Source organism: Fulmarus glacialis, unplaced genomic scaffold (assembly GCF_000690835.1).
Source record: "Fulmarus glacialis isolate BGI_N327 unplaced genomic scaffold, ASM69083v1 scaffold2203, whole genome shotgun sequence".
Lineage (NCBI taxonomy): Eukaryota > Metazoa > Chordata > Aves > Procellariiformes > Procellariidae > Fulmarus > Fulmarus glacialis.
Window position 1 is genome coordinate 329 of NW_009204666.1, and position 18,365 is coordinate 18,693.

An 18,365-nucleotide genomic window follows, 5' to 3' on the forward strand; every position below is an offset into this window, starting at 1 on the left:
AGGTAGAGAAAGGTCCATCCTGCAGTTCAGCACCCATTTTAGTGGCTAGAGATCACCAGTTCTTGCACTTGAAAGGTGCACAGGAACAGTGGAAAAATTAGGAAACTCCATGTTAACCAGGTTGCTGGTTTCTCTGACTGTATTCTTGCCTGGGGCTTTGCTATTGCTGTAGGAAAAATGAATTACACAGAGATGAGGGAGAAGGCTCACTGTGAACCATTGCAGAGAAGTATTTGCTAATGAGTAGAGCATTAACAAATGTCCATTAACGAAGTATGTAATACTCTCAAAACCACAAGTATCTAATTTCCTAGAATAATTCAAAGCAACACCTTACATGTGAAGCCACTGGCACTGTCTTGCACTGAAACCAGGTATCCAGATTGCATGAATTCTCCCTCGGGTCTTCATGGAAATTCCTTTCCCAGCACTTAAATACTCATCTCTTTCTACAAGTCACTCGGAAATATATTTCACCAGTATTATATATTTCCCAATCAGAAACCTTGGCACAGACCCCTTTTTTTATCCTTTTTTTCCCTGTCAACTTTTGCCTATTTATTCCAGCTGTTTGTTCATGCCGCTGATATGAACTAAACACTGTTAAACAGACTCAGGGTTGGTCTGAACAACCCCTCCGCTACCAGCACTTGTGGGGTCATGCGGCTAGAGCCACGACAAGAGCCTCCCAGCATATCTGCAACCATCAGGATTTCTGGACACTAAGAAGGTTTCAGAAATTTGGGCCACTAGCTTCTCCGGAGCTCACTTTGTATGCCACGGGGTTAGGTGGGATTCCCCACTTCAGTGCACACAGCTTATGCCTGCGTGGTGGTTTACCATCAGTTTCAGCTTTGCGAATCCCATTTACCTACAGGGCACGGCCCTTCCAGCTGCAAAATGAGACTCGTGATCCCACTCCAGTGAGGGCTAGTCCTTCCCACCACCCCAAGCTAAATTTTTCAGTAGCCATCCCATTCCCCACGTTCACAAGAAATCATGGTGCCAATCAGCCAGAGGTGTTCCTCCAGTTCTGCCCCATGAGCACCTGCGCTGGAGGCTGGGCTCGCCTGTCACGGCTGACATGTTTTCTTAATCCTTTTTCTCCTCAGGGTCTTATGCAGGTGCGGTAGTTGCCATGCCGCTGGCAGGTGTGCTGGTACAGTATATAGGATGGTCATCAGTCTTTTATGTTTATGGTGAGTTGTTTAACATAAAGGATCTCTGCGACTAGACTGGTACTGCCAGCAGTTTTGTTAAACCTGTATAACAAGTATGGATCAAAGTTGTTTTGGAGAATGAAGAGGTTGCAAATGGGTATTCCAATTTATTCCCTACTTATTGCAGCTTTTGAAAGCTTTTATTTTGTAATCATCTGTTGTAAAATGTTTTAAAATTGTAATGACCAGGCTACAGCCCATGGTCACCCAGTGACAGGGTTGGATGCAGTTGCAAAGGTTGCTCTGTAGCACAAACACCCATGTGATACACGTCCCGTATGCTGCTGATGGGGAGCTGAATGCCTCTGAAACCTCTTGCCCTAAGAACATCTGTGCCATGCTGCTCACCCTCCATAAAAGCAGTGCCACCTTTACAAAGCGGTCCCATCACACGGGTATGGCCTCGTGGCTGGTCCGTGGTGCCTCGTGCTTCCCCCCGCAGTACGTGGCAGAGCTGGCTCAAACCCAGCCTTGTACATCAGCAACCCAGATAAGATGCTTTTTCTCTGGAGACACAGAACGCGCCATAAGATTTGCCATCACGATCTGATTGTGAAGTTCTTTTATGCATATTGTGACCATGTTATGACCAGTCTGCTTTTTTCCTTCCCCAGGTCCCACACAAAGCTTTGCTTCTGCCTTTTCTCTGCCCCATGCATATCACGTAATACAAGTGACAAAATGCTCAAATGCTTTGCAAGCAGGCATACAATATACTAAGAGTTAGTTATCATATTTTCTTACTTCCCTGGGCATATTTTATACGCAGATTTGGTTTAATTGGCTCTTGAAACAAACTTCAAGGCCTGCAGATACTCAAGTGTGGCTTTATTGTTTTTTAAAACCTAGCTTTGCTTTTCCTGCATTCCCAGGAATGTTTGGGATTGTTTGGTACATGTTCTGGCTGCTTCATGCCTATGAGAGCCCTGCTGCACATCCAACAATAACCAGCGAAGAAAGAATATATATAGAAACAAGTATCGGAGAAGGAGCCAGCCTAGCTAGTGCAAGTGTAAGTAAAAAAGGCTTTTCTGGTTGTAATTTGTAGCACTTTACACAAGATCAGCATATGACTGGATGGATACCGTTAGCTGCGTAAGAGCAGCAGAACTATTTTCTGTTGATGTTTAGGGGCTTTTCCTTTTATGAAAATTACAGGATCAGGCTCATGCAGCTGGACAGGACGAGTTCAGCAACAGGCAAAACACATAGTGCTGTTTCAGCTCTCGGTTTATAGGGCCTCCCTAATCCAGGAGAGAGGGGGAACCACACACTCTGATCTCCTGCTCTTGACTAACTATCGTGTTTGTTCTAAAAAATATTAATGGAAATAGCTGAATAAGAAACTGGCTGCAGATGTTAAATTATCCAGCTGCCTTTTGAGCTGTCATTAAGGATGATGGAAATTCTGAAAGCATAAGGACAGGGTTTCTGCCCTGCTCACTCTCACAGCGGCTCAGCTCACTGTTTTAAGGCTTCTCTGCTCTCTCTGAGAGGATCCTGGAAGATCCTGGAAACTTAAAACTAAAACCTATTTTCCCATCAAACTTCTCTCCATTTCCTTAGACAACTCATTTTTGCTAGTGGTGAAAAACAAAGCTGTTTCTTGATAAACTCTTCCTTCTTGGCTTTTACTCTAAAGCATTCTGGAGCAAAATAACTCCAAACTCTTTTCTCTACATGTTTTGTGTAATAGCCTTGCTGAGAGCATAAAGTACCAGACCCTCCTATTGGGCATGCTCCTGAAGTTTGCTGAAAGCACTCAGGTCTTGGCTGGAGACACACACACTTGTTCCAAGTCATGGTTTTCCCCTCGCTGTACAGTGGTTTTACTGCAAAGGACACTAGTACCACCACCATGTGTTCACACATGACCACAGGCATATGGTTGAACAAAACTACCATTTTTTAAAAAAAGGAGAATGTCAATGTATATTGCCATAGTTACATATTTCAGCTTCTCATTTGAATTCTATTATAAGTGAATAGGGCTCTGAAGTGTTTTTTGTTCCTGCCGTATGGAGTATTGAGGCATAAATAGAAACTGGAAATGCCAAAAGCAAGTTATAGAAACTAAATCCTCTACCATAGACTATTTTTGCTGAATGAAATGAATTGGGTTGAAGCAGGTAGCTGCCTGTTGCTGCACTACCACATATTTCTTAGCTTGCATAATCCTTTTTTCACAATCCTTTCAGTGGAATGTCTCAAACTGCATCTTGCCAAAAAGTGGGGAATGGCTCAAGGTTTTCTCTGGTTTTCTTTTATTGATCCTGTTATCCCTATAGCAAGATTCCAGAAGACCTTGTGTAATTTCAGTAAGTAGAACAATAATAGTACAGTAGTCATCTTAAAAATCTTAACTATTCTAAGAAAGTTTCTCTACTTGTCTTTTGCCGCTAATCCAGGAGATATCTTTCACTTGCATTGTAAGTGATTTGCAGTGTAAATTGGATGCAATGTACCGGATAGTCCTGATACTAAAAGATACTGGGCTCTTTATTCTGCCTTTGCTTATTCAAAAATGCATTTTTTTTTTTTCCCCCCTAGAAATTTAGTACTCCCTGGAAGAGATTTTTCACTTCAATGCCAGTTTATGCAATCATTGTGGCAAACTTTTGCAGAAGCTGGACCTTCTATTTGCTCCTTATAAGTCAGCCTGCTTACTTTGAAGAAGTCTTTGGTTTTGCAATAAGCAAGGTAAATGTCTGAGATGAAGCAGTGACCTTCAGACCTCACCCTAGGAGATACAGAGTGCTTGAAGATCCCCAGATCTCTCTGGAGTCATTACAGTAGATTATTCACAGTAGTTGGGATGACATACTTCTGGTGATCTGATAGAAATAAAAGCTTGCTAGCATCAAATTATTAGCAAAAGGAAAGAACTGAAAAGTTGTTTTGGGGAAAAGTTGATTAAAAAAAACATATATCATGAAAATCATAAGGTAAGTAAATAGAAATGCACATTTTGTTTAGTGCTGGCAGTTTAGCATTATTTGCCAGGTAATTTTAATCCTCTTCTTTTTTTTTATTTCATTACTTTTCATTGACAATGAGGGTCAAATTCTGCATGGATTGATATTCCCTGCCACTGCCACTTCATTAAAACCAGTATTGTTACGCTCCCTCTTCAGAGCATGAATGAAGACTTCAGAATATTTGTTCCAGAAAAGTTTTCCCAATATTCCTTTAAAAAAACAACTTGCTATATTGTAACTTATTTTCAAGCAAGTGTAATCCTGTAAACTGATAACAAACATCATCATTATCTGTGTGGTCTGGGAGCACCAGTGTGCCCAGGTTCTGCAATGCTGTTATGGTAGCAGTAACACTCTGAATGGCCAAGCGCAACATGGAGATGAAGAACAGGTGTACTAAGACAAAATAGGTTTGTTTATTCTGAATTGCCTTTCATAAATGCTAAAGTTGCACCTCTGTGTACTTCACTAGTTAAAAACTAATGTAAAATTGACTCAGTGTCAATGTAAGGAGGTTGCACATCCTAAAAAATAAACTCAAACTTCTCACTAAATTACTTCTTCAAAGAAAAACTTCTAGAAGGTGACATGCTGATCACTAAAACTCCGCAAAATAGTCTTTTCGCATATCTGGGATAAGTACCAGAGCTAACAGAAACAGTAATAACCCTTTGGCAGAAAATTCACCAAGGGGAAGTCACACTTGACCAATTTGATAAGCTTGATAAACTTTTATGATGAAATGACTGGCCTGATAGACAAGGGGAGAGCAGTGGATATTGTCTATTCAGTAAGGCCTTTGACAACGTCTCCCATAAGATCCTCATAGACAAGCTGTTAATGTACAGGCTGGTTGAGCAGACAGTGAAGTAGATTGAAAACAGGCTGAATGGCCGGGTCCAGAGGGTGGTGATCCGTAGCATGAAGTCTATTGGAGGCCAGTAACTAGCAGTATACCCCAGGGGTCAATACTGGGTCTGATCCTGTTTGACATCTTTATTAATGATCTGGATGATGGGGCAGGGTGTACCCTCAGCAAGTTTGCAGATGACACAAATTGATACGCCAGAGTGTTGTGCTGCCATCCAGAGGGATGTCAACAGGCTGGAGAAATGTGCTGACAGGAACCTCATGAAGTTCAACAAGGGGAAGTGCAAAGTCCTGCACCTGGGGAGAAACAAGCCCATGCACCAGTACATGCTGGAGGGTCACCCAGCTGGAAAGCAGCTTTGCAGAAAAAGAAAAGGACCTGGGGGTCCTGGTGGGCACCGGGTTGAACATGAGCCAGCAATGTGCCTTTGCGGTAAAGAAGGCGAATGATATCCTGTGCTGCATTAGGCAAAGTATTTCCAGCAGGTAGAGGAAGGTGGTCTTTGCCCTCTACACAGCACTGATGAGGCCATACCTGGAATACTGTGTCCAGTTCTGGGCTCCCTAGTACGAGAGAGACATGGACATACTGGAGAGAGTCCAATGAAGGTCCTCAAAGATGATTAAGGAACTGGAGCCCCTCCAGTTCCTATGAGGAAAGGCTAAGAGAGCTGGGACTGTTTAGCATGGAGAAGAGAAGGCTCAGGGGGGATCTCATCAATGTATACAAATACCTGACAGGACGGTGCAAAGAAGACAGAACCAGGCTTTTCTCAGCAGTGCCCCAGTGACAGGACCAGAGGCAATGGGCACATTCTGAAACACAGGAGGTCCCATCTGAACATCAGGAAACACTTTTTTACTCTGAGGGTGACTGAGCATTTGCACAGGTTGCCAAGAGAGGTTGTGGAGGTCCTAAGGTCACGCCATCCTAAGGTCACCCAGGTCTTGGTTGCAGGTTCTGTTGGACGAAAGGTCTGCAACTCTCCCACCCAAGGATCCAGGATAAAAACGTGTCCAATGGGGGGAAAAAAAAGAGGTGAAGAAAAGGTATGGTTCCTATTCTCTTCCCCCTAAATCCTGAGGGAGGACACGAGCAGTAAGCACTCATTTGTCTAATTGCAGGTTGGCCTTTTGTCGGCAGTTCCTCACATGGTCATGACAATCATTGTACCCATTGGAGGGCAGCTAGCTGACTTCTTACGGAGCAGGAAGATTTTAAGCACTACCACTGTAAGGAAGGTCATGAATTGTGGAGGTACTATTGGATTCTGAAAATACGGTATTTCAATTGTGTGCTGCAGTTGATGCAAATATCATAGTTTGGTCCATGTTTAATTGTAACAAGACACAAATTACTCAAGATTGCATTTGCAGCTGGTTAATCTGAAGCATTTAATGGAGAGCTGATGTTAGATGTCCTCATGGTATAAATCCTTACTCATATAAGCATGGTTTTAAAAAGGGAGGAGCCAAGAAGCCTGGTTAATAATGAAAAGCGCAATACGGAGTGGCCCATAAGATTAGTGTGATCAAATAGGTCTCATCTTGCAAACTTGTACAGAAAAAGTTAACAATGTACTGTGGTCCTGGAGAGATCCTTTCCCACTGGATACAGCCTTTCAATAACTGGCCATGTTCCCATGTGCTACTTCCAGCAGAACCCACTGGCAAGTTTAGGCTGGAAGGGTTGGGTAAAAAAAGATGGGGGACAGACAGACTCTCATTTTTACTCAGCACAAAAGAACTTGTTTCCAGTTCAGTCACTGAACTGAAAAATTAATGACATCTACATGTAAGGAAGATACTAAATTAGAGCAAAAATTTCAAGCCAGATAGCCTGTGGAGTCGCTCTCCTCTGCCAGTTCCTGGCTTACATTATTTATGGATGGCACAGGCGCCCTGAAATAGAGATGCTTGCAGTCAGAGATGCCATGCAGCTTGGCTACGCATCTTCACAAAGGATTCTCAGAGTCACTGTGTTTTCAGTGTCATTCAAAAAAAAAAACAAACAGAAGGATTGTAATGTTGCATACTAGAAAATGTTAATTTGCAGTAATGGCAGAAACTGGAAGTTCCCTGTGATACTCAGGACTGTCCTATTGTGTTGGTGGCACATGTATGAAAAATGCTCTTTTGCTCCATTTGCCAAGAACATCTCAAATCACTACAACCATGAGAAATTGAAGGCGAGAAGTATTTTTCTCGTTTCCCTACCATGTTTGTGTGATTGAATTTTTCAGTGCTTTGCACAGAGTCACTTTCTCATTGTTTCCCTGTACTGCTCAGCGAGTTAACGTCACCAATTGCTTGGGTCATTTACACAGCAATGAGGAGAAAAAAGTATATTCTCCAACAATAAATATTCAAATATTTCTGTGAATCCACAAAGCTGCCGAGTATGTTCAAGAATGGCTGTAAGATACGGAAGAATTTTGTCTCATTTTAAGTTGCTATTCTGGCTAGACCTTATTGGTATCTCTGCGACCAATAGTAATTAGAATGTAATTTATTCCCATGTGTTTCATTTGAAGGCTTTGGGATGGAAGCAACCTTGCTTTTGGTGGTTGGTTATTCTCATACAAAAGGTGTGGCTATTTCCTTTCTGGTGTTAGCAGTAGGCTTCAGTGGCTTTGCAATTTCAGGTAAGAATTAATCTTATTATTGGTTTTACTATTAGTGATAAAAGTGATGTTATTATCCTCACTGTTGTCACTGTCATCATTTCTATTATTCTGTTTGCTCTTAATGTGGCTGCTTGTGGGGTATTCCCTATTTCTTCCCATATCAGAAATAATTTACGTCAGTATCTATGAAACGTGTTGCACATAGGACATGAAGCTTTGAAAGAACCTGCTCTTTATTGATTCCAGTTTACATCAGCTTTGCGCTGTTATTTTCTAATAACAGTGTCAGCCACCTTTTCTTCTTGCATAAACAGTATCCCTAAAAGGAGAGAGAGAGAATTACTCTGGAATGAATAGTTGCTCAAAGGCTATCAGTTGCAACCCCGCTCCCAGCCCTAGTTGCCAGTTTCTGCTTTCTAGGTCAGTCCTCTCTCTGTTGTGTCCTATAACAAGGCCTTCTCCAGAACAGCTGTTTCTAACACTTTCATGGGTCTCACCAGTTTCAGACTGACTTCTGTAGCTCCACCATCGTACCATCGTTATTAAAAAAACCCCTTTTGTTATGAAGATGGAAGGCCATCAGCTAGCAGACTGCCAAGAAGATGGATCTGTTGAGCAAAATTGACCAGCAAAGTAACTGCTGGTCTTCAGTTGCTTCAGGATTATGCAGAGGGAAAGTAATTTTGCTACTCAGTTATGAGGTACTTGCATAGCAGGCCATTTCTATCAATCAATTTTTATTGCAGGATTTTCCCAGTAGTCAGCTTTTTACTGCATTTAATCCCATGGACTTGGAATTCATCATCCTTTCTTGTGACCATCCATAGCTCATTTGACTAATTTTCATTATCTAAAGCAAGACAATTATCTGAGCTGATTTTTACTATTTGTTTTTATTTCTTAATAAAATATGTACCCAGAAGAGATGCTACAGTAAGGGTAATTATTTTTCCTACTGGTTTATGTTCTGGTTTTTTTATCATGTTGTTAAACTGCTACTTAAAGTACCAGAAAATGTGTATTAAAAACCTCTACTACCTAAATGAAAAGATATCAGACATTTGACAAACATGAGGCATTCATTCCTTAACTAAAAATGTTTGCTGAGTACATTGTTTCAGTATGAGAAGATGGGAAGCAAAGACACTTTAAACGAGGCCAAAACAAACTATATTTTCTATACAACATGATCCCCATATGTGGGGAAAAAAGAGGTTTTGAAAAAGAATAGAGTTGCAACATATCTTCCATCTTTATCACCAAGAAAATACTACCCTTCTTTCTCATATATATGGTAATGGGCTTTCCTACCTTTTGCAGGCTTCTTCAGCCAGAAGGGCTGTAGAAAGCTCTGTTGGCCTGGTAGCGCAAAGCTGTATAGTTGACCATCGTCTCTCATTTGTTGTAGGATTCAATGTGAATCACTTGGACATAGCCCCACGTTATGCCAGCATTCTGATGGGGATCTCCAACGGCGTGGGCACGCTGTCGGGCATGGTGTGCCCCCTCATTGTTGGTGCAATGACGAAACATAAGGTAACATTTCTCCATGTTTTCTAGGAAAAGGATTAGGTAATGCAACAAAAGTTAAGACGTTTTGAAGCTTCCTGGGAACTCCATTTCATCATCCATCTCTGCAGCTGTTTTCTGTTGTTGTTTTTTTTAAATATTCACTTTTACAATACCACGGGGGCCAGATTCTCTGCTATTATAAACTAATTATAGGGAGATATTATTTTATACCAGCTGGGTCTCTGCAATATCTCAGTACTACTGGGTAATGCTTATAGGACTTGGGAAACTCCTCTACAATGCATCCCTGGTAGGGTTCCTAAGCACTGATCTACAATAAGATTAACTTAGTTGTTAGAGAAATCCCTGCATTTCCAACTCCACGAATATTTCACATGCAAGAGAGAAACTTCACTGTGAGAAGAAAAAATCCCATGTTTTATTTTATTAGGCGTTATGAAAAAAAAAATCTTCACAATGACTCTCATAAATTGTTCTACCTGTAACATCAGGAATCAAACAGTGATCGCGGTCATTGTTCAATATGTGCTAATTCATGGTCTAATTCAGAGAGTAAGATTTCTTTTTACTGCAAACTTAATGAGACCTGCATCATTCTTTCAGACCCGGGAAGAATGGCAAAACGTCTTTCTGATCGCAGCCCTGGTGCATTACAGTGGAGTGATATTCTACGCTATCTTTGCTTCTGGGGAGAAGCAAGAATGGGCTGATCCTGAAAATCTCAATGAAGAGAAATGTGGCATAATTGATCAGGATGAACTAGCTGAAGAAACAGAAATGAACAATGAAACTTTTGTAAGTCCAAAGAAAATGTATGGTGCTACCAGTCAAAACAGTGAAGTACAAAGAAGGGAATGGAGAAAGCAAAAGCAAGTAACTCAAGACATGGAAGAACAGACTTCTTATCATCATGAAAATGGAAATTTTCAAGATTTGTCATAATACTTGAAATTGTAAGGTTTGTATAGCAGCTACTCCCATCCCCCCTTCTGCCTAGCTGCCCCAAATCATCTGGTATCCATATTTATTTTCTTATTCAATTGTGTAACATCTGACCGTGTGGCTAGGTACAAGGAGTGGTAGTTCCCTTCTAATAGTATGGAAGAGGGCTAACAACGATGGGACTGGGAGAAGTGATACTAAATCCTTGCTCAGCCATCGTATCCCCTTGGGAGGAGCTCCTGCACCCGACAGGAGATGACCAGCCATGGCAGGGCTCCTGCCCGGTGCAAGCCTATGGCTGCAGGAGCAAGGAGTGCCCTCATCTTCTTGCCTGAACAGAGGAAGGACAAGGTCGTATCAGATGGTGGATCCACAGTGATATATGTAATTACTGGGGCTCCAGTGGCCTGGAAGTCTGCCCTGAGTGGCCCTACTTTGTCTTTTTAGGATTCCTGTAGGTTGGCATTTGAACTGCTTAACCCATGCCAAACTGCAAGCTCATGCTGAAAGAAAAGCAGTTTTATGGCAGTAGGCTGTAATTAGTTGCTAACGGTCACTCAACAACAGGAAGAGGAACATGTAGCAGAGATGGCACAGTATTGCTTCAACAGTTCCTTCAAATTGATTGACAGTCTGCTTTATATGCATAGCCCACGGAGTCTGAATAGGGCAATAAAATGGATACTTGTGAAATTTCTCCCCTTCCAAAGATTTTGTGCTGGCATGAAATAATTTTGAATACAAAATCATCGTTAGTGATGCAATATTATTAATCTTTACGAAAGGAAATCTTAGTCCTGTTGGGATTAGGTTTCTCACTCAATTCATTATTGTGAAGTAACTTAAATATATTTTTCTAGTATTATACTGATAGAGTTCTGGCCTCAACCCCAACAGTCCTCATTTAGGTGAATGAGCTTACTTACACGAGTAAAGTCTTTAGTTCTGGATCTGTAACTTTTCAATGCCTCAGTCTTGCTGTTGCTACAAATGAAGTACTCTACTATTTGAGAGTTAACAGAGTATCTATGTCTGAAAGTAATTTTCTTTTGCCATTGGTATATGTTCGACAGTATAAAGTGGCTTTAGCCTTTTTCTGCCATTTTTAGAATCCGCCAGTGGAGCATGCTGTATCATCTCAAGCAGTTAGCTGCAACTCAGAAACTCATTGTGGCATTAACACTCTTTTCAGAATGGAGAATTTCAGTAAGCTGTGATTTCATTTGTCTTTCATTATGATTACTGCCTCATTAAATTCAAGTGAAAGCTATCCTGTCTAGCCTACGATGTGCTTTGTGATGTTTCAGTATTAATATTCTCAAGTACCATATATAGCCACCGTGATGCACACGAGATTTGAACATTTCTAATACGCATTTTGCTATTTTGTTGAAGTGCAGTTGAATACCATTACACTTGTACATTCATTTGAATCCATGGATGATTTATCTTCCCTACAAATGTAATTAAACAGGGAGACCAGGAAGTTAGGTGATTCTATTTTCATGTCTCTGATTCCTTTTCTACCCAGCAAAATCCAATCTAGAACTATATACAGTTGAGAAGTAAAGTAAGGTGAATGGATGCATGTCTAATTTGACTCCAGTGAGGATTTTTTAATTGGTATCAGCAGATAATTTAATGTTTGTGTATTGTTATGGTACAGCTCAATCCTACCTTGACACAATGCAGTTTATTAATAAGCCACTCAAAAAAAAAAAAAATTATAGCTTTAAAAAGAATTATAGGATAGAAAAGAATATTTTTTCAAAATTCTAAAATTCAGTTTAGACTAGAGTTGCTTATTTCACTACTGATGTTTAGAACAGGCATAAGAAAATATCTTCTTTCTTGCAGGTTATAGTCAACATTTGGGGATTTAAGTGGCAGGATCTTGAGTCAAATGTTCTCACCAATCTATCAGAAAAGCTGGACCAGCTGCTGTCAGACTATTTTGCAATGTCCACCACATCTTATGAAAGAGAGAGGGCCACTTCTTTGCATATGCGCAAACCAAACAGCTTCTTCCTCCCTCTCCAACCACACAGCGTGTATGTAGTTACTACAGGAACTCTTAATAGGGAAAATAGTATTATGAAAGGATTTAATATAAGAATAAGTAAAATTGTGTAAGTAAAATCTAGCAGAGAGGAAAGAGTAAGACAATCGGCTGGTATTAGTAAAGAGAAGACCAGACAATGGACTATTCTAGAAACAGTAATGTTGTCCGAGAAGCTCATTTTTCCAGTAATGCTAAAGGGTAACATTCCTGTCTTGCTAAGAGGAACACAAAGGGAGTGAATGTCATTGTTATGACAAAGAATTACAAGCGTCCCGAAAATTTGGGAAACGGCCAGCAGGCACATGAGAGCTCGGTTGCCTCTGTGGTGAACGTAGCTGCTGTTTCTTACTGCTATAGATATTTTGCATTTAAGTAAACATTTTCTTTCTTTTCTAAATTTAACTGCTTCCAGAGGCAGAATATCATCTCTGACAAGATGAAGTTATGCACAGACCACAATGCTTTTCCAGGCAACCATGTTCAGATGTTTGTGCTGTCTTTCTCCCTTTCCTTTTCATCTGTTTAAAATTGTTCAGGTGCATTGCATGAAATGTAAACATCAGCACTGGTTGGAAGTTAGTTTTCTTTCCTGGAAATCTTTGTTACTTAATCAACTCTTTGATCTACACAGTGGCTTCCACAATACTGTATGACCAAGAATAAAGCCAACTTATTGGGATCAAACAGGCTTTGTAACTCCAGTTTTGCCGGATGTCTCTACCTGCAATCTGCTCCAACTGCCTTTTCTTGTGGGATCTGAAAGAGTGCAATCATTGAGGGTGTTTCTGCTAAAACTGTCGTCTTAAAATATGCTAGAATTTGCAACATTTAAACAATCAGGCAAACAGCTGGCATATCCCAACCTGACTCCAAAAAAGTCACGGCTTTAATGCTAGTGGGTGCAAATAACTCAAATGATATTTTCTAAGGAGAAATATTAGCTTGATTAAACTTCATTTATTGCATTATTTGCCTATTTTTCTGTCCCCATGTCCAAAATAACTTTTGCATATTTTCAAATATAAGACAGCGCTCATACACTCAGAGTTTGATTTGAAAATGGCTTTCTGACTGCAGAAGGAAGCAAAATTTGGTTTATATTGGAAAAGAGATCTTAAACAAGCTAGAGGAAGAGTCAGCTCTCCATAATCTGAAGTGGTAGGATAGGCCATGGAATATTAATTTAAGTCTGAGAAGAGAAAAAGTAGGACAGTAAGTCCTAGGTATATGTTGTTCAGTGTTGTTCAGTGTTGTTATCCACTGATCTTTCTTAACAAAGAAAGCTGCAGCCTTTATTTCCTTAATGTCTGATGTTTTTCAGGTACTACTAGCAGAAGTTTATTGATAATTAATACTCCTCTCATATTTATGTAAAAGTTAAACAAAGTGTTCCTTGTAGTGAGAAAGGAAAAATTAATGGCAGAAACAATGAAAATCCACCTGAATAGAAACTTACCCAGGGAAAAAATCACTTGGTCCAAAAGAACATACAAAAAAATATAACAAGGTCATCCAGATGCTAACAAAGTGCCAGGAGGAGTCTCATGCGTGTAACATGATTAATTTGAAAGTAGCAAGGCAAAAATTAATTCAAGGTCACGCAAAATGTGTCATGGCTTCACACGAATATTTCCAATTGACTCCTGTTTTCAGATAGTTACAGAGATCTTTAAGTTTAGTCATTATTTTAAGGATTTTTTAAGGAAAATTTTGTAAAAACCAGATTTCTTGTCTTATTTTTCTTCACGTTTTCATTTGAAGACCTTAATTTCAGAGTGTTATTTAATTATTCATATTTTAAGAGAAAGGAGTGAGTATTTCTCGTGGTTAAAAGAACAGAAAGGGGAAAAGAGAAAAAGAAAAAGCAAGCAGCAGCTATGAGCCAATGCAGACAGAAGGCTGAGAAATCAACTTCCAAATCCTGGAAACAGAACTTGGAGTTTTCTAGATATTTGAGTTAAAAACCTACAGGATGGGTCAAGACCTGATATTCCGCATCATTCCAAGGTTCAGGGAGTTCACTCAGGTCTCATTTTAAAGCTTAACTCTCACGAAATCAGGAATAAATAGAGAGATTAAAAACTCCTCATTCTTATGTCATCCAAATGCTTATGTTGGATTAGATAAGCATACTAGTGAGATAACACTACGAACACTAGTGCAGCTCTGTATGTACATGTAGAAGACCGGCTGGTAGGCTTCTTTGTAAAAATACTTTTAATTACTCACATACTGATATCAGTTATTTCTTAACTTCCATTGGATAACAATGTTTAGATGTGACAGGAAAAATCATCCCTTTTTTATCTCAATCTTTTTTGGTTTTAGTGTTTATACTGCTTAGCATTTTTACAGCTCTTTTGTAAGCAAAATTACGTAAGTAAAAAAAGAAATTTATGTAAGAAATGTAGTAAGATTCTACTTCTTCATGCTGAACTATCTTTAAAATAACATAATAAGAGCCAACACATTTTTCCCCAGGAGCATATCATTTGGATATTTTAAGTCTCAATCATAATAAAAGCTTGTCCCATTTAACTTGTTTCCCCCCTCATTTAATTAGTGTATTGGATATCTGCAGCAGCCAACAGACTACATTTGTTTATGTATCACTGCGTTTATCTGCACAATAAAGTCAGTGCTCAGACTCTTGCTGTACAAACTTTTGGCATCTACTTGGCTCCTTGTTTCAGGCTTAGTTCTACCTGTACAACATATTTAGAGCTCCTCTGAGCAGGTCATGGCCGTTTTGTTAAATATGTGCTAGGAAAACACTGGAACTCATGAAAAATAAATCTCTGTTGGCTCAGAGTTGTGGTTGCCCAGAGGTGTCTCATAATCTTTGGAGCACCAACCTCAGGAAGACAACAACTTTTGTAAACCACAAAATATTTAAGGTACCCAATAAAGATAGCTTTGCTCTCAGGAGCTGGCAGTCATCGCCAGAAGCACCATGCCAGGTGCTTTCTCTCTGGTGGGCATAGCTGTAATGAACAGCAAGAGAGAAGTCGGAGAAACTTACTGATGCCATGATTAAGACAAGGGGAATGGGACTTGCTCTTCTTTTAGGGAGGGGACTTTGATCCCATCTGCTTGTTCCCTGCCCCCTCCCCATGTGTGTAATCAAAAGAAAGATGTCTGTATGTCCTGAGTCACCCAGTCTATTTCCCGACAGTGATCAGTTCTGTAGTTTGTGCTGGTAGAAATCTGCAGGGGGATGGGTCCCTGCCAATTCATGGTGGGCAAGGGAAAATCATAGTATTGTGCAGCTTGAATTTAGACGTGAAAGACATTAACGTTAAGGACAAAAACAAGTGAAGGACAATCAACCTGAATGGGTGTAATGTTACTCCCGTGGAATAACGTTGCTGTATGGGGCCGGCAGAGGCAGCTGGGAGTAACCCCAGCAGGTAGGTTTTACCTCAGCAAGGGAATGCAATATCCTCTGTCCTGCACTGTTCACTCCCCTTTCCCATTGCTCTGTACTGGCTGCAGGTTTACAGTTGCACTGGACCTTATCTTTACTCTTTATTTTCTCGTTTTCACATGTGGCTTCTCCCGACCCTTGCTAACTCATGGAATGGTGCATGAGACCTCAGGTCAACACAGAGTCAATAATAGCAAGGGTTTGTTTTTTAGCAAATTCCCAATTCTTTTTTTTGGCAGAAAGAGGGACATTTTGGGCCGAAGTTCCTGCTCGCAGCAGCAGCGGCAGCAGCCGGGCTGTGGCAGGTAGCTGAGGTGTTACCCTGGCTGGCCAAAGGTCAGGGCTGCGCTGGCCTGCTCTGCACCCTCTGCTCTGCCAGAGCACAAGGGGAAACATCACGTTTGGACAGAGCTGGAGGGCAAAGTCGCTAACAAAGCTGGGAGGGAAACTGCAGTCAGGATCTCTGTCCCCTACCCTTGCTGGCTGCATCAGTTACAGGAACTGTCAGAGCATGAGAAGCAGCCAGTGTTTCTAATCGTTTTCTGCATCCCTCATCCACATTTTTACTATTTCCAAGCAACCACTTCTATCCCAATTTCATTAAAAGCTGTGAGCAGCTTAAAATGCCCCTTGCTGACTGGCACCCTCTGCTGTTATATTTGCTTATGACAAGGAGCAAGACCACAGCTAATTCCTTCTGTCGCCTAAGCTGCATCCAGAGCCGAGCACCCATTCTCCCCAGTGCTCCCAGTCCATCCCTCCTTCAGTGCTCTTGAGCTGTACCTTTGGCCCATGCACCCCTCTGCACCTAGCCCCCTCCACACGCGGAGCGGAAGGACATATTTCTATCCCTGCGATGCAGGAGCTTGAATGACTTCAGCTGGCTCTGGTGGCTCTTCTCCTCCTTAACACTGCAGGGTCCCCGCAAATTGCAGCATGCGTAAGGCAGGGGCGAGGGCAGGCCCAAAGCCCACTAACCTCCTGGCTCTCTCATGCCATGCCTCAGGCAGGAGGATTATCTAGCAGTTGTCCTTGGGCAATTTTATGTCTTTCAGAGAAGATATGGTGCTGACTCGTGCCAATTATTGGGAAAGATTTCCCCAGAGTTTAACAAAAGAATCTGCCACTTCAAAAAGGCACGTAGGAGAAGTTTGCTAACAGGTTGTTCTCTGGCTTGTGTCAATGGTTGGGTTTGGTTTTAGAGGACACAGGCACATGTTAGTTTGAAAAAAATCACAGGATGTTTCCTTGAGCCATCAAATTACTGCAACAGCTGAAGGTCACCAAACCCTCCAACCCAACACACCACACATGCCGATTTCCTCATCAGGAATGGCTGGTACAAATACTTCTAGGGAGCATAGCATTTTCTTCAGTAATATTTTTCATTAGTGCTTCCCCCAAGAAATTATGAAATAGCTAAAGATGAGCAACAGAAATGTGTCAAACTAGTACAGAGATTCAGTTTCCGCACCTGGTGTGCCCCCGAAAGTGTGAGTAGGCTTAACATTTTGATTTATTTTGTGATGCTACATTTTCTTTGGGGATTTCTGTAGCTAGTGGCTTAGCGAAAGGTGCCCAGGTTAATTTGGTTACTCCAGAACACATCACTTCTTAAAGCATCACAGAATAGTTGAGGTTCAAAGGGGCCTCTGGAGATCATAGAATCATAGAATCATTAAGGTTGGAAAAAACCTCTAAGATCATCGAGTCCAACCGTCAACCCAACACCACCATGCCCACTAAACCATGTCCCTGAGTGCCTCATCTACACGTCTTTTGAACCCTTCCAGGGATGGTGACCCAACCCCTTCCCTGGGCAGCCTGTTCCAAGGCCTGATCACTCTTTCAGTAAAGAAATTTTTCCTAATGTCCAAAATCTAGTCCAACCCCTCCTGCTCAAAGCAAGGTCAGCTAGAGCCAGTTGCCCAGGACTGTGTCCAGCTGGGTTTTGAATATCTCCAAATGTGGAGACTCCTCAACCTCTCTGGGCAACCTGGTCCAGAGTTTGACCATTCTCACAGTGAAAATTTTTTTTCGTATGTTTAAATGTTTTTTCCTGTATTTCAATTAATGCTGCCTCTTGTCATGTCATTGGATATCACTGAGAAGAGTCTGGCTCCATCTTCTTTACTTCACCCCATCAGTTATTCATACACATTGATGAGAACCCCCTTGTGCCTTCTCCAGGCTGAACAGTCCAGCTCTCTCAGCCTCTTCTCACATGTCAGGTGCTTCAACCTCTTAAACACCTTCACGGCTCTTCACTGGACTCACTCCAGTAAGTCCATGTCCTATTTGCACTGGGGAGCCCAGAATTGGACCCAGCAGTCCAGATGGGTCTCACCAGGTCTGAGCAAGGGAGAGGGATCACCTCCCTTGACCTGTTGGCAATGCTTTTCCTAATACAGCCCAAGGGGCTGTTGGCCTTTTTTACCTTGAAGGCACATTGCTGGCTCATGTTCAACTTGTTGTCCACCAGGATGCCCAGGGTCTTCTCTGCTAAGCTGCTTCCCAGCCTGCCAGCCCCCAGTGTCTATTGGTGCATGGGGTTATTCCTCCCCAGGTGCAGGATTTGAATTTCCCTTTGATGAAGTTCATTAAATTCCTGTTGGACCATTTCTCCCACTTGTCAAGGCCCCTCTGAACGGCAGCACAACCACCTGGTGTAACCACCTGTTGCGGGACAACCAGGGGATCAGGCCC

At 41.5% G+C, this 18,365-nt stretch overlaps 1 protein-coding gene across 1 annotated transcript; it reads left to right on the top strand.

Moving 5' to 3' along the window:
- Positions 1–1,112: 1,112 nt before the first annotated feature.
- LOC104069170 (vesicular glutamate transporter 3-like) lies at positions 1,113–10,170 on the top strand (the record flags this gene model as incomplete). Its single annotated transcript, XM_009575058.1, has 7 exons — positions 1,113–1,199; positions 2,093–2,232; positions 3,771–3,920; positions 6,194–6,326; positions 7,603–7,713; positions 9,104–9,231; positions 9,832–10,170. Coding segments are annotated over 7 exons (1,088 nt in total), but the record flags the coding sequence as incomplete, so codon positions are not given.
- Positions 10,171–18,365: the final 8,195 nt, after the last annotated feature.